The 17,733-nt window shown below is 38.3% G+C and overlaps 1 protein-coding gene across 1 annotated transcript in view; it reads right to left on the reverse strand.

Moving 5' to 3' along the window:
* Positions 1-17,733, reverse strand: part of CEP170 (centrosomal protein 170) — a 149,628-nt gene that overhangs the window by 83,985 nt on the left and 47,910 nt on the right. The window contains 4 exon segments of the mRNA XM_051820776.3: positions 7,483-7,597; positions 7,599-7,621; positions 8,645-8,807; positions 8,899-8,954. Of these exon segments, the coding sequence (XP_051676736.1) occupies positions 7,483-7,597; positions 7,599-7,621; positions 8,645-8,807; positions 8,899-8,954 (357 nt within the window).

Genomic DNA, 17,733 nt, shown 5'->3' on the forward strand with positions numbered 1-17,733 from the left:
CCACAGAACTTTTCATCCTACACAAAAAGAATTTACATTCTTCTCAGCAGTACATGGAACCTTCTCTAGGATTGACCACATACTAGGCCATAAAGCAAGTCTCAGCAAATTCAAAAGAATTAGAATCATATGATGCAGCTTCCCAGATCATAGGGGAATGAAGTTGGAAATTAGCAACTCAGGAATCCCTAGAGCATATGCACACACATGGAGATTGAACAACATGCTCCTGAATGAACACTGGTCATAGGAGAAATCAAAAGAGAAATCAAAAACTTTCTGGAAGTAAATGAGGATAACAGCACAACATACCAAAACTTATGGGATACAGCAAAGGCAGTGTTAAGAGGAAAGTTTATAACAATAGGTGCCTACATCAAGAAATTGGAAAGGCATCAAATAAATGAGCTTTCAATGCATCTCAAGGATCTAGAAAATCTGCAGCAAACCAGACCCAAATCTAGTAGGAGAAGAGAAATAATTAAAATCAGAGAAGAAATCAATAGGATTGAATAAAAAAAATTACAAAAAATCAGCTAGGCCGGCGCCGCAGCTCACTAGGCTAATCCTCCGCCTAGCGGCGCCGGCACACCAGGTTCTAGTCCCGGTCGGGGCGCCGGATTCTGTCCCGGTTGCCCCTCTTCCAGGCCAGCTCTCTGCTGTGGCCAGGGAGTGCAGTGGAGGATGGCCCAGGTACTTGGGCCCTGCACCCCATGGGAGACCAGGAAAAGCACCTGGCTCCTGGCTCCTGCCATCGGATCAGCACGGTGCGCCGGCCGCAGCGCGCCGGCCGCGGCGGCCATTGGAGGGTGAACCAACGGCAAAGGAAGACCTTACTCTCTGTCTCTCTCTCTCTCACTGTCCACTCTGCCTGTCAAAAAAAAAAAAAAATCAGCTAAATGAGGAGCTGGTTTTTTGAAAAAATAAACAAAACTGACACCCCATTGGCACAACTAACTAAAAAAAGAAAAGACCTAAATCAATAAAATCAGAGATGAAAAAGGAAATGTAACAACAGACACCACAGAAATAAAAAGAATCATCAGAAATTACTATAAGGACTTGTATGCCAGCAAACAGGGAAATCTATCAGAAATGGATAGATTCCTGGACATATGCAACCTACCTAAATTGAACCAGGAAGACATAGAAAACCTAAACAGACCCATAACTGAGACAGAAATTGAAACAGTAATAAAGGCCCTCCCAACAAAGAAAAGCCAAGGACCAGATGGATTCACTGCTGAATTCTACCAGATATTTAAAGAAGTAACTCTAATTCTTGTCGAACTATTAAGAACAATTGAAAAGGAGGGAATCTTCCCAAATTCTTTCTACGAAGCCAGCATCACCTTAATTCCTAAGCCAGAAAAAGATGATCCCTGGAGTAAGGACAGTCTATTCAATAAATGGTGCTGGGAATATTGGATTTCCACACGCTGAAGCATGAAGCAAGACCCTACCTTACACAAAAATCCACTCAACATGCATCAAAGACTTAAATCTATGACCCGACACCATCAAATTATTAGAGAACATTGGAGAAACACTGCAAGATATAGGTACCGGCAAAGACTTCTTGGAAAAGACCCCAGAAGCACAGGCAGTCAAAGCCAAAATTAACATTTGGGATTGCACCAAATTGAGAAGTCTCTGTACTGCAAAAGAAACAGTCAGGAAAGTGAAGAGGCTACCAACAGAATGGGAAAAAAATATTTGCAAACTATGCAACTGATAAAGGGTTGATAACCAGAATCTACAAAGAGATCAAGAAACCCCACAACAACAAAACAAACAACCCACTCAAGAGATGGGCCAAGGACCTCAATAGACATTTTTCAAAAGAGAAAATCCAGATGGCTAACAGCCACATGAAAAAATGTTCAGGATCACTAGCAATCAGGGAAATGTAAATCAAAACCACACTGAGGGGCCGGCGCCGGGGCTCACTAGGCTAATCCTCTGCCTTGCGGCGCCGGCACACGGGGTTCTAGTCCCGGTCGGGGCGCCGGATTCTGTCCCGGTTGCCCCTCTTCCAGGCCAGCTCTCTGCTGTGGCCAGGGAGTGCAGTGGAGGATGGCCCAAGTGCTTGGGCCCTGCACCCCATGGGAGACCAGGATAAGTACCTGGCTCCTGACATTGAATCAGCGCGGTGCGCAGGCTGCAGCACACCAGCCGCGGCGGCCATTGGAGGGTGAACCAACGGCAAAGGAAGACCTTTCTCTCTATCTCTCTCTCTCACTGTCCACTCTGCCTGTCAAAACAAATAAATAAGTAAATAAAAACCACAATGAGGTTTCACCTCACCCCAGTTAGAATGGCTCACATTCAGAAATCTACCAACAACAGGTGCTGGCAAGATGTGGGGAAAAAGGGACACTAACCCACTGTTGGTGGGATGTAAACTGGTCAAGCCACTATGGAAGTCAGTCTGGAGATTCCTCAGAAACCTGAATATAACCCTACCATAAATCCCAGCCATCCTACTCCTTGGAATTTACCCAAAGGAAATGAAATTGGCAAACAAACAAACTCTCTGTACCTTAATGTTTATTGCAGCTCAATTCACAATAGCTAAGACCTGGAATCAACCTAAATGCCCATCACCAGTAGACTGGATAAAGAAATTATGGGACATGTACTCTATAGAATACTATACAGCAAAAACAATGAAATCTGGTCATTTACAACAAAATAGAGGAATCTGGAAAACATTATGCTGAGTGGAAAAAGACAGTCCCAAAGGGACAAATATCATATGTTCTCCCTGATCAGTGACAACTAACTGCACACCAAAAAGGAAACCTGTTGAAGTGAAGTGGACACTATAAGAAACAGTGACTTGATCAGCCCTTGCCCTGACTGTTGATGAACAATTTAATACTTTATCCCTTTTAGTATTTTTTTTGTTCTACTTAATACTATTGGTTGAACTATGTAATTAACACACAATTATTCTTAGGTGTTTAAATTTAACTGAAAAGTGATCCCTGTTAAATATAAGAGTGGGAATAAGAGAGGGAGGAGATGTACAATTTGGGACATGCTCAAGCTGACTTGCCCCAAATGGTGGAGTTAGAAATGTGCCAGGGGATTCCAATACAATCCCATCAAGGTTGCATGTAGCAATGCCATCTCACTAGTCTAAGTGATCAGCTTCAGTTCACAACTGATCACACTGATAGGTCTAAGAGTCAAAGGGATCACACAAACAAGACTAGTGTCTGCTAATACTAACTGATAGAATTAAAAAGAGAAAGAACGATCCAACATGAGAGCGGGATACACAGCAGACTCATAGTATGGCAGATGTCCTAAACAGCACTCTGGCCTCAGAATCACCCCTTAAGGCATTCGGATATGGCTGAAGAGCCCATGAGAGTATTTTGGGCATGGAAAGCCAAAACACTCTGGCAGAAAAAAAAAAAAAAAAAAAGGACCTAAATGAAAGATCTCTGCAAGTGAGATCCCAATGGAAAGAACGGGGCCATCAAGAAGGAGGTACCTTTCTCTGAAGGGAGGAGAGAACTTCCACATTGACTATGACCTTGTCGGAATAAAATCGAATTCGGCAAACTCAAAAGGCTTCTATAGCCTTGGCAACTCATGACTAGAGCCTAGGGAGATAACTGACGCCATAAACAAGGGTGTCAAATTAAGTCAACAACAGGAGTCACTGTGTACTTACTCCTCATGTGGGATCTCTGTTCTTAATGTGTTGTCCAATGTGAATTAATGCTATAACTAGTACTGAAACAGTATTTTTCACTTTAGGTTCTGTGTGGGTGCAAACTATGAAATCTTTACTTAATATATACTAAATTGATCTTCTGTATATAAAGATAATTGAAAATGAATCTTGATGTGAATGAAATGGGAGAGGGAGAGGGAGGGGTGCAAGTGGGAGAGAAGTTATGGGGGGGGGCATTGTAATCCATAAACTGTATTTTGGAAATTTATATTTACTAAATAAAAGCTAAAAAAATAAAGAGACAAACACTGTAATTATGATGTCTCATTTTGCTTGAGACATATGTCCAACCTAGTCTATTCACGTACTTCAAAATACAGACTGGGAAATCCCTTTTGCTAAAAAGGAAATATAACTTGAAAGTTTCCAAATTTAGAAAGCCTTTAGCTCTAACCTAAATTAATGTTGATACCAAGATAGCAGGTAGAAAAATGTAATAGTAGCTAAACTGAAGACAAATTTTTCTTCTTAATAGAATTTAAAATATTCACATAACTTAAAGAGAACTCAATTGCTTTGATGTAACTATTTACTTCCAGAGGTTTTCCGGCTATATGGTAAGTATTATGGAGATTCTGGGTACATGGAGACCCACAGCAAGGAACGGAAAAAATTACTAAATAGTAAACATTCTATTATCCTTTCTTCACTTTCCATTTTAAGTATTAAATTTTTCAATTCTAAAAATTGGTATCCAAGCAGCAAATCAATTTTTTTTAACTGAAACATTATGCTTAGAACATAAGTTACTGAATCAACCAGCTATATTCTGTAATTCAAAACTTCTAAAAAGTTTGTGAAAGTATCTTTCTTCAGGGGCCGACGCTGTGAAATGGTGGCTAAAGCCACCACATATGACACCAGCAGCCCATACGGGTGCCGGTTCCTGTCTCTGCTATTCCACTTCTGATCCAATTCCCTGCTATTGTGGCCATCAGGGGAGTAAATCAGTAGATGGAAGATCTTTCTCTGTTTCTCCTTACCTGTCACTCTGCCTTTCAAATAAATGAATAAATCTTTTTTTTAAAAAAAATGTATTAAAGGATTGGTATTGTGACAAAGTAGATTAAGCTGCAGCTGCCATACTGGCATACCATATGGGCACTGGTTCATGTCCTGGCAGCTCCACTTCCATGCCAGCTCCCTGCTAAAGGCCTGGGAAAAACAGTAGAAGATGGCTCAAGTGTTTGGACCCCTGCCTTCTATGTGAGAGACCTGGATGAACATCTTGGTTCCTGTCTTCAACCTGGCCCAGAGCTGGCCATTATGGCCATTTGGGGAGTAAAGCAGTGGATTAAAGATCTCTATCTCTCCCTCTCTAACACTTTCAAAATAAATCTTAAAAATTAAATGTATACAAAGTCTTTAGAAGAGTTTTTGGATAAAGTAAATAGCACTGAAGTGTTAGGTGTTAATATAAATCATGGTGTGCTTTCTGTATAAAGACTATTATATATACTTCATAATATTCTAGTAGTTACAGATTTCAGAAATAATGTGTGATGGGGAGGGATAACTTTGCTTCTTTTTTTGAAGGATAAATTCTTAAAGGCTAGGTGAAAACCACTATCACAATTATTTTTAGAATCAGAAAATAATTACATTCACATGTGTTTTCATAGAGAGTTTTTTTCCTCCTCTCTGTACCAATGGCACAATGATAGTACATCATATGGTCTTTGAAGTAAAATCTATACTTTGGTTGTAGAGAAGGCATACACACAAAACAATGCATGAAACAGTATGACATTAGCAATTTGTATTCACAGATATATCATGTAGAATTCTGTACCACATAGGTACATGTGTACCTATGTCTTTGGGTACAAAGCAGGCAAGACATGCATAATTTATGTGAGGATGCACAACGATAAAGCATTAAATCAACTGGTTATGAATATAAGAATCACTAGATTAAGTGGAACAAATCAGAGAACTTCAACATAGAAGACTTAAAAACTTTAAAATCTGTTTGGCTGGCAGGAGACAATCACAGTAGTTTCTTGAAAATATGAGAATAAAGATCAGTTCAATCTGTTACACAAAATGAACTGCCAGAGGGCTGAAACAGGAGGCTAGAAGTAAAATTATGACTTAGTGGGAAAAAGGCAAGAGGAAATAGGTAATATACCATTCAGACAAGATAAAGGGATGGGAAGACACAAAATTCTCAAAATAAAGCAAACCTTCTAGATTGCCATTTAATATAATTTTCCTCTTTCTCTCTATTAAAAGGACTCCATCATTCTCTGGTGTTCCTTGACACAGTTCATGTGCACTAGAGTAAAACTAACTCTACACTCAGCCTTAAGGTTAGCAAGATTGGTGTAAGAGCAATTTATTAAGCCTTAGGGATTGGTTCAGAAATAAGTAGGTGACCCAGTCCTGAACTTGTAAGAAGCCAATGAAGAGGGAAATGTGTTGAGAACTTTTGGGAAAGTTTTTCTTCTATATGCTGTCTTCTGAAAGCAACCTTTGCTCTTTTCTGTTGGATGTGATCAAAGAAGCATGTATCTCTGACTGCAGTCTGTGAGCAGCCTGTGAGTTGCAGCAACTGTGGACAGCAAGATCGAGATGGAGAGAAACTGGCTAGCCAACCACATTGTTGAGAAGTTGCACGAACAACCCTGGCAGAGTTCAGTTATGTGAATCAAAACATTTCCTTCCGATTTAGTGTCAGATATCATTTCTGTTATTTCAACTGAAGGCATACTAAATAAAAATACTTATACTTCATGCTTGGACATGAACAAAACCGCATTGGTGACAGAAACAGGGAAGCTGTTGCAATTTATTTGCAACGCTGATAAATTGTTTTGTGCACTCTAAGATCAAGTTGGTAATGTGACTTGAAATTAAAGCATAGCTAAAGAACAAGTGTTCTTATTCTCCAGCTAAGAAAAATGTCTTATTTATTTTATATAGTTGGGTAAAAGGTAGCAAAATGAGAATTATGATTGCATTTTTCTTTGCCTCAGGGTCAGACTAAGTCTTCCATACGACCCTTGTAATTCCATCAGTTCTGGATCCTTATCTGCTGTTATCACCGAAACTGCCTGTTCCGTCTATGATTTCTTTGCAAGGTGCTTATGTAACAGACAGTTGATATCTCCATTTATTTCGTGCAAATCTTGATTTTCTGGCTTCACAACTCAAACACTCCATCAAGCAAAGAATATATTCCTTAATCTGAGAATCTGACACAGGACTATGTCTTCATTCTGGCTGAACTCAGCTAATCCTGTCGCTGTAACAGGATTACAGCAAACAAATTGGGCAGAATGAAGTTTTAAAGCAGTTGAAATTTCATTTAATATTTCTGAACACAGTAGAAACTATTCATTTAAAAATATATGCTTTTGAATCCAATGAAAATAAAAATTAGTTTATACCTATAATTTTTGTCTAATTGATGCACTTAAAAATTATTTTAAAAAATACTTGAAATGCTGAGTTACACAATTAACCCATTTTTCCAATTTTAATAATTTCATAAGCCAAAAAATATTTTAAATTAGTGTGCTTTATAAAGATACCGGAATTAATACTTTATGCGATAATTATTCATAACAAAGAAAGTAACATTAAAATAACAAAGCCATTAAGATATTCATTATTTATTTTTTACCAAATTATGGAGTAGTAGGTCATCTCTTTTATAAGGTTAGATTTGCTTAGATTTTAAATGATTACCAAAATACTCATTTTATGTCACAGTCAGATTTTTTTACCTGATGCTCCTGTTTCATGACTTTTTTCTTCAGATTTGCCATTTGAAGACTTGAAAGCTCTTTTTTCATCTACCTCATCATCCCCCCACCATGATGGCTGTCCATACAATGGAGTAACCACGAGGCACAGCAGAAATATCTGGAAAGAGGTGGGAAAAAATCTGTCTAAAGCAGATGAAACAGACAAATATATATATATACATATATACTTTTGCAGAATGCTAGGATTGTCTGCCTGGTTAATTAAATGAAAAAGCAAAGTATAGCCTAGATACCTTAAAAGTACTCTATGATGAGTAATTTGGTGTTTGTCTAAGACTTTATACAATGTTGATATGACTACATAAATGAAAATTTGCATTAGCTAGTTATCTAAGTAATATAACGTACTATATATGCCAGTAGTTTTTTGGTTAAAGAGTTCTAAGTTCTTTAGTATATAACTGAACCACTTGTAACACTTGGCCTTTGACTTGAATATGTGAACAGGCAGTTGCCTTAGTAGAACAAGTTTGCTGAAACCAGGCAATAATCAACCAGGGAAGAATGAAACCAGTATGATCAGAAATGGCTCACTGAGGCTAAACCAAAGTAAATTTTGGCACAAGTAATCATTTGCTATTTTTTTTTAAATATAGGAGTACTACATAGTAACCACACTTAAAGTAATGGTTAACAGATTTTTATTTGGGCAAATATGAAAATGTCAATCAATTTAAAAAACTTTCTGGCTGAACAGATTTTTAATGTAATTTTTATAATTCTAAGAACTATAAATTATATGATGATATTATGATGACTTAGCATTTTTAGGATTGGAATTTTTTCCTTTCAATTCATTTGTTATTATAATTCAGAAGAAAATGTTTACAAACATGAAAAAAATTCAGAAGGTAAAAAACAAACTACTTATCTCCCTCAAATACTCTAATTTTATATACTTCTCTCAAATATTTAAACATTAAGTGACACCTACATAAAACGACTCTATACTCATATAACTAATATCCTTCTAATGAAAGCACTGGCTGTACTGAAATATACTCTGAAACCTTTAATATACAACATTTTTATATGGGCATGGCCGAGTTTTTAAGAACAAAGTATGCAACTTCTTCAAAATCAAGCATTAAATACGGCATTTTCACAGGGGTGAGCTTACCTGTGGCCTTTTCCTCCGACTTCAGGGCTTCTGTAGCTTTGTGCTGAACTTCTGGAGCAGCATCTGCTACCTTTGAATCTATGCTTTTGGCACTTGCAGATTTTGATAATTCTGATTCTGAAGACTTTTGAGACAACTGAAGCTGAATGGTAAACTTCTCATGCTACAAAACATTTAAAAATGCAAGTGATACATCCATGAGTAAAATCCACTCTAGTTAAAGATGGGTGTACAAAAGAAGGAAAAACTTTTACCTTAAGAGCTTCTTCAGGGACCCTCATCTCTCCTCGTACTACAGTGAAAAGATTTGTATGTAAACAGGGATAAGGAAGAATACAAGTTTAACCAAACTTAAAATGGTCACCTTACACAATTGAGAAATTGTCTTAATTCTACATATAATTATAGAATGAGATTTCCTTTAATAGTTAAATGCTTAAATATTCTCACAATTATAAAACTTTCACTTTTAAATACGAAAACCTTAAAATCTACCAGGTATTTCTTTTTATTCATTTTCTAAAAAAATTACTTTAGAGGTAGAAAGGCAAAGAGAGACAAGGGACCTCCCATCTATTGGTTCACGCCCCCAGTTGCTAAGGCTGGACTACATTAAGCCAAAAATTGGGAGCCAGGAACTCACTCTAGCTATCTCAGATGGGTGGCAGGGACCCAACTACTTAAACCATCATTCCCAAGATGTATATTAGCAGGAAACTGGAATCAGAAGTGGAGTCAGAACTTGAACCCTGATACTTCAATAAGAGATGTGGGTAGCCCAAGTGGCATCTTGACCCTTAGGATAAATAACTGCCCTCACGCTGTATTTTTACCCTTACGTAATAGTGGCATTCAAGAAGCAAATAATTGGGTAATTAATCAAAAGAAACAGACATTTTCAGTTCTCACCAACAATAATATATGACTACATTGAAGAAAAAGCACCTGGATCATATTATTTTGCTAAACAATGACAAAAATGTTAAAGGAAATACCTCATCAGTGATTTCCCAACAGCAAATCCTGAAGGAATATGGTTACTCAGATTCATAAACATTGATAAAAATGAAGTTTGTTTTACAAGTGTAAAATAAATGGTATAATTAGGTACTTACAAGCAAATACGACCACCTACTTCCTCCATGAATTGCAATCAGAGCCATATTACATTATAAAACAACTGACTCTACACAGATTAGAACCAAGTGCTAGATATAATGAATGCTTTCATTATTAAGCCAAAAAGAACAATACCCCTTTATACTAGAATGATCTAGTCACTAAAGAGTAGAGGTAACATTTCCCACCATTACTTAACTGTGTAATGAAAGGATTTTCATAACCATGTATGAAATTCTATTCTTCTTTACCAGTTAAAAACTTCATGGGTAAAACGCTGTAATTATCATAACTATTTGAAGGAAAAGACTTTATAAGCATAAAGAAGCACTACACTTGCTAACAAGTATTTTGTCTATGTTGCTACTTATAAAAATGATAGAGCCACAGTTTTTGAGAATTCCATTAATCCTCCCAGTTTTATAGATAAGTGCATGAGAATTGGAAATGGAAAATTCAAATAAAGAATCTAATCAACAAAATCTCAAGTTCGACACTTGCTATCACTTTTTATTTCTTCCTGAAGCTTTGATGTATAAAAATTTTCCTTTTTTTTTTTTCACATACATGTCCTGATAAATATTTCCTTGTACATTATGGAAATACATCCACATAAGTCAGTATATTTAATGAAAAAAATGTCTAGGGCAGAGCAACATCCTATATTGGAGTGCCAGTTCAAGGCCTGGCTATTCTGCTCCCAATGCAGATGCCTGCTACTGTGTCTGGGAAAGCAGTGACTGGTGGGCTACATACTTGGGCATCTGCATCCACGTGGGAGATACAGATAGAATTCCAAGCTCTTGGCTTTTGCCTGGCCCAGCCCCAGGCGTTGCAGTTATTTGGGGAGCAAACCAGCAGATGGATGGTATCTCTCCCTCTCTCTCACTCTGCCTTTCAAATAAAATTAATCTTAAAAAAATTATGTCTAGTAACTCTGGTTTACCCTCAAGAAATATATTAGCAGTTGAGGATGGCGCTATGGCTCAGCAGATTAAAGCCCTGGCCTGAAGTGCCAGCATCCCATATGAACGCTGGTTCTAGTCCTGGCTGCTCCTCTTCCCATTCAGCTCTCTACTATGGCCTGGGAAAGCAGTAGAAGATGGTCCAAGTCCTCGGGCCCCTGCACGCACATGGGAGACCCAGAAGAAGCTCCTGGCTCCTAGTTTCAGATTGGCACAGCTCCAGCAGTTGCGGCCACCTGGGGAGTGAATCAGCGGATGGAAGACCCCTCACTCTGTCTCTACCTCTCTCTGTAACTCTTTCAAATAAATAAAAAATAAATCTAAAAAAAAGAGAGAAAGAAATACATTAGCAGCTAAAGAAGATTAATAGCATTTACATTTTTCAATGGAGAAAAACAGTTTTAAAAAAATTGATAGGTTGGCATTGTGGCACAGCATGTTAAGCCACCATCTGCAATGCCAACATCCATATCAGAGAGCCAGTTTGAGTTCTGGCTGCTCTGCCTCTGATCCAGTTCCCTGCTAATGTGCTGGGAAAGCAGTGGAGGATGGCCCAAATAACAGGGGCCCTGCACCTACATGAGACCTAGATGAAGCTCCTGGCTTCTGTCCGGCTTAGACCTGGCTATTGCTACCATGTGGGGACTCCAGCAGATGGAAGATAGCTTGCTCACTCTCTCTCTTCCCCATCATTCTGCCTTTCAAATAAATAAATAAATCTTTAAAACAGAAACAAAAACCAGTGTCTACCTGGAATTGAGAGTCATTTGTAGTTGTTCAATGGAAAACACTAATAATTTTAGCATAATGTGAGGGATTTCTGGTGTTTCACATTTACCTCCTGGCAGAGCTTAAAGTCTGTTTACCAGGGTTAGTCTACTCTATACCCAGATACTTTCACATCATGGAGAGCTTGAAAAGGGTCATCCTTCTTAGGTTCAAAAACTTATTTTCCAGGAAGGTTCCTGCGTTTGGAACTGAAACTTCAAGAATCCTTTTGATCGGGCCATGAATTTACCTGAGGACCAGATGTAACTATGAGACCAGACTGCTCTACTCCGTTTTTTCTACAAAGATGCTATTTTCTCAGTGGGCGCAGAGCTAGGTAGCTGTTTTTAACGCAGTAGTCAAGAAAAATGAAAACTGAGGTGTAACTGCTCATGAGGGCAATGCTAAAAGAGTTCAAATTCTTATTTATTAAAAATTTTAGGTAGCGGGTAAAGCCGCTGCCTGCTGTGCCAGCAACCCATATTGGTGCCAGTTCAAGTCCTGGCTGCTCCACTTCCCATCCAGCTCTCTGTTATGGCAAGGGAAAGCAGATGGCCCAAGCCCAAGTGTGGGAAAAGCTGGAGGAAGCTCCTGGCACCTGGCCTTGGATCGGCACAGCTGTGGTTACTGCGGCCAATTGGGGAGTGAACCAGCAGATGGAAGAACCCTCTCTCTCTTTCTTTGCCTCTCTTCTCTGTGCAACTCTTTCAAATAAATAAATAAATCTTAAAAAAAAAAAAAAAAAAAAAAAAAACTTTGTAGGTTAATCCCTCACTTCTTATTTAAGATGAGGATTGCTATTCCAAGTCATTCCTATGTTCAATTCATTCAGTAAATGTTTCTCTAAAAGAAAGATCATGGAGGTACACCTGCATTCTGTTAATGTGCTCTTGGACACCCCCTCTTTACTGTAATGACAATTTTAGCTTTTCCTAGGGGTATGGCCTTAAAACGTGAAGTGATGGATAATCATAGTGAACACAGTGTCAAAAGCCATTTTAAAAATTAAGTCATTAAGTTGTTCCATTAAGCAGGAGTGGGGAACTTTCTGCCAAGAGCCATTTGGATATTTATAACAGCATTTGCAGACCATACAACACTATTGATTTAAAAATCACTCTGTTAATAGATTTATTGAATTTTAAATTCTGCCTGCTGTTGCCTTGGTGGGCAAGACCAGTATTTTGTAGGTCCCCTATGCTCTGCAGACTGGGAGTTCCCCACCCTTGTGTTAGGGTGGTATCTATCACAAGAAACGGTGACATTTTCAAATTTTTCCTAATACTACCTAATGAGCCTTTGTTGCTTAGGATAAACAATTTTAAAAAGTATCACATAGTCAAATAATTTACATGAGCATTAACACTGAAGAACTATGGGCTGGCGCTGTGGCGTACTAGGCTAAGCATCCACCTGTGGCACCAGCATCCCAAAGGGGCATCAGTCCGAGTCCCTGCTCATGGCCTGGGAAAGCAGTAGAAGATGGCCCAAATGCTTGGCCCCGACACCCATGTGAGAGACCTGGAAGAAGCTCCTTGCTTCTGGCTTCAGATAAGCCCAACTCAGACCATTGCAGCCATCTTGGGAGTGAACCAGCCAATGAATGACCTTCTCTCTCTCCCTCTCTCTATCTGTAACTCTGCCTCTCAAATACATAAGTAAATCTTTAAAAAAAGATACTGAAAAACTATGACATTACTAAATAATCATGACTCTTGTGACACTGATGTTAAATGAGAAGACTTGATTAAAATTTGATGTAAGAATGGAAAATGAGGCTGGCGCCGTGGCTCAATAGGCTAATCCTCTGCCTGCAGCGCTGGCACTCTGGGTTCCAGTCCTGGTTGGGGCACCGGCTTCAGTCCCAGTTGCTCCTCTTCCAGTCCAGCTCTCTGCTGTGGCCTGGGAGTGCAGTGGAGGATGGCCCAGGTGCTTGGGCCCTGCAGCCTATGGGAGACCAGGAGAAGCACCCGGCTCCTGGTTTCAGATCGGCGCAGCGTGCCGGCCGCAGCGGCCATTGGGGGGTGAACCAACGGAAAGGCAGACCTTTTTCTCTGTCTCTCTCTCTCACTGTCCACTCTGCCTGTCAAAAAAAAAAAAATAGAAAATCCATTTTTCCAACTGATGTTAATATATGACACACATATATATTAAAGCTATCCTTAAAATTCTTAAAATTATCCAAAATATTTTTTCTCTTTTGTTTTTCCTCATAATTTGGAAAAATTCTTAATTAATAAAATATGATGCTAAATTACATTCCACACTGTATTAACAAGGCATGTACTAGAAAATGCCACTGGTTAAGAAAATTAATGGCAAAAAACTTTCCAAGAGGAAGATTTTATGTAGCTGCTTAATTTTTCTTAAAATTTTATCAAATTATTTCTTTTTAGGAAGTGGGTACCTTTCCACTTGTAGAAGACCCTTTTCTATAGAAGCATAGTTTTTTTCTTTTTCAAGTAACTGACTTTTAGTTTTAAAGATTTATTTATTTGAAAGGCATAGTTAGAGAGAGAGAGAGAGAGAGAGAGAGAAGGGGAGACAGAGATCAATTTTCCATTTGTTGTTCCATTTGTTGGTTCACTCCCCAGATGGCCACAATGACCAGGGCTGAGCCAGGCCAAAGCCAGCAGCCAGAAGCTTCTTTTGGGTCTCCCACATAGGAGGGAGGGCCCAAGCACTTGGGCCATCTTCCACTGCTTTCCCAGGCCACATGCAGGGAGCTGGATCAGAAGTTGAGCAGCTGGGACTTGAACCCAGATGTTGGCGCTGCAGGCTGTGGCTTAACCAGCTGTGCCACAGTACTGGCCCCCCTAAAGTAATGAATTTTAACTTTTCTTCTGTCATCTCATTTATTGATCCAACAGCTCATCTCCATTAATTTTTAAAATTTTATGTTTTTAAGCTTTGAGAAATAACTTCCTTTTATGAAATTTGGGAAGTACATTCATATTTTGTCATGGGTATCAGTCACACTAATCAGAAAAATATCTTAATGCATGCAAGGAAAATTCTGGATTTTCTTAAAATTTATTTTGCTTACTTTAAAGAGAAAGGGAGATAGATCTTTCATCCTCTGGTTCATTCCCCATAAGCTTGCAATAGCCAGGACTTGGCCAAGTTGAAGCTAGGCTCCAAGAATGCCATCCAGGTCTCCTAGGTGGGTAACAGGGACCCAAGTACTGGGCCATCATCTGCTGGTTCTCTGGGTGTGCATTTGTAGGAGGTTGGATTGCAGAGGCAGGACTTGATTCCAGGATCTGATATGGGGTGCTGGCATCCCAAGTTGTAGCTTAACCCACAGCACCACAAGGCCTACCTCAATACTTAATTATGTTTCACTCCCCTGGATCGTTAGAATTATAATCTGGACTTCCCAGCAAACAGTGCTACATGTAATATTCAAAGTATAGATTAATCATGATTTCAGATGCTATGACAATGTATTTTTTTTCCACTTTGTTTCTAAGAAGACTAACTCAATCATTTTGTGGGTCATAAACAGTTATAACAGGCATTTCTAGGTGAAAGATACCAATTCCAATTTTAAAGAAGGTACTGGATTTTATACTTATCATGACTTATATGATTGGGATGATGATGAAGGAGATTTTGAGATTTTAGGTATTTAAGTGATGTTTGAATGATTTATCACCAAAAATGGAAACCAAGTTAAACTGCTTTTCCTCCTAGCTCATCAGTGGTTCCTTCCTATTATCTCCATATCCCAGATACCTCTTTTTTTTTTTTTTTTTTTTTTGACAGGCAGAGTTAGTCAGAGAGAGAGACAGAAGAGAAAGGTCTTCCTTTTTCCATTGGTTCACCCCCCAAACTGGCCGCTATGGCCAGTGCACTGCGCTGATCTGAAGCCAGGAGCCAGGTGCTTCCTCCTAGTCTCCCATTCGGGTGCAGGGCCCAAACACTTGGGCCATCCTCCACTGCCTTCCCGGGCCAAGTGAGCCGCAGTGCCGGCCATCCCAGGTACCTCTTAAAATTAGAATGTAGGAAGTTTAGATCCTTGCACCTCTTACTGATATATATCCATTCCCTTGGTGAGCTTATTCAATTTCAAGATTTTAAATATTATTTACAAAATGAAAATTTTCCAGTGCTTGTTTCTAGCCTATGCTTCCCTCTAGATTCAACCTGCATATCCAACATGTCTAAAACCAACTTCTCAGTCTTCTGCTTCTGGACAAGATACAGTAAAAGGATTAAGATTTATTCTTCTACCTAAAACAACCAAAATATGGGTAAAGTATATTAAGCAATGTTTTACAAAACAATTAGCATCAAGAAAAATCTCTAGTAGAAAAGAAACAAATAGGTAAGTCCAATCACTGCCTCAACTCACTACACTGAGGGTTTCTGGGTCACACTGTAAATCCTAATCTAGGCAGAGCCTAGCAGACTCCCTGAGCTGTGAAGGAAATGAAGCTGGAAGTAAGGATGGTTATTTTCTTAGAAACGAAGTTGAAAGTCTAGGTGGACCAACATGATGAGAGCTCACAAGGCTGGGTACTGAAGAAAAGATCTTCAGAGCCTTACTCAGTTGTTCAGTTCAGGGTACTAACCAGCATATTTTAAAAAATTACCAAGGGCTCCACAAGAGCCACCTGATGGTACTAGAAGTGAGAATGCTCACTTCTCACAAAAGATCAGAAAAAGTACCAGCTACCCACAGTCAGGCTGGACAACCTCATGATTCATGAGTTACTTGTTACAGCAGAGGTTAGGAAACTGAAAAAGTCCAGATAGTAAGTATTTTAGAAGTTTAAGGCCACATGGTCTCGACTGCCAGCTGGTCAATTCTGCTGTGATAGAGGGAAAGCAGCCATGAAATGTAAAAAGTAATGAGCATGACTGTGTGCCACTTCTATCTCTTTGGTCCAAGTCTCCTTTAATTCTTACTTCTGCTACTGCGATTGCTTCCTAACTAGTCTCCCTTTTCATTTCTATCTCCACTTTAGTCGTCTTTAAAAAGGATTAGCCAGATGACCTCTTTAGATAGGCAGCTCGCATCCTATCACTCCCTGGATCAAAAACCTACAAGAGCTTCCTATTTCACTCAGAATAAAAGTCAAAATCCTTATAAATAGCTTATCAGGGTTGATGCATTCTGGCCCCTAATATACTTACTTATCTGACAAATTTTTGGCCACTTGTAAATTTATTACCACTCTCTGAAGTTTATTCTGATTATAGCAGCATTTCAGTACCTCCTGTGAGTTTATCAATTTTAAAACTTGAATAATTTACTAACGACATGCTTTTCCTAATCATTTAACTTTTCTAGTTATGAAAAAGCACTTCTGATAGATAAACTATGTTTCCTAATCCTATTCTCAATTCATGTTAAAGTGTTCTTTCTATTGTTAAAGCACTTTAGTTAGTTTTCCACCCTAAGGTACAACAGTTTACTGATTGGCTATTAAGATTAATTTTACAATGAAAAGGACAACAATTTCTTCATTGTAGTATAGCTTTATATAGAAACAGATAAATATACCTGTGATTATAAAGGAAATAGAATATATGTTATTGCAAAAATTAAGGGGAAACAAGAAAAAAGGAAGGGAGGGTTGGGGGGAGGGGCAAAGGAAGTATGGCTATCTTCTTAGAACTGTGTCTATGAAACACATGAAATCTGTTCTCTTTATACTAATAAAAATAAAATTTAAAAAGAAACATGTAAATAATATATACATATATATAAAATTTTCTTTTAAAATTCATCCCATGAGATTAAATTTTAAGACTCAAAATCAGAAGCAAATATAGGATGCTATTTTAATGAAATTAATTGAGCCTCACCTGGGCATTTGAACAGTAGCTCTAGCTCAACACTGTACAACTCAGAGAAAATCTGGGACAAAACAAGTGTCTTAGCAACTCTCAACATACATAAGTTGGTATATAAAAAAGAAATTTTAGTTCACAACTAAAAAATTACTATACAATCCGGAAAACCCTGAATTATTATTTAATAGCCTTTTCTTGATTTAAAATTCAAAGTTAACTTTATAGCTTTATTAAAAACCAAACTTTCCTAATGTTTGCTCATGTTTTGAAACAGCTGATGTCAAAGATAGCAAAAGTAATGAAATTCAAATTGTATTTGTGATTGTTTACTGCTGAAATTTAAACTGGTGGAAAATGACTCATTCATCAGGCTTTGGTGCTCTTAATCATTTTATGCGAATTTTTCCTGATTTAAAGTATATAAAAAATAAG

The sequence above is a fragment of the Oryctolagus cuniculus genome, chromosome 13, assembly GCF_051225735.1.
Source record: "Oryctolagus cuniculus isolate XC-2025 breed Fujian yellow rabbit chromosome 13, ASM5122573v1, whole genome shotgun sequence".
NCBI classification, from domain to species: domain Eukaryota; kingdom Metazoa; phylum Chordata; class Mammalia; order Lagomorpha; family Leporidae; genus Oryctolagus; species Oryctolagus cuniculus.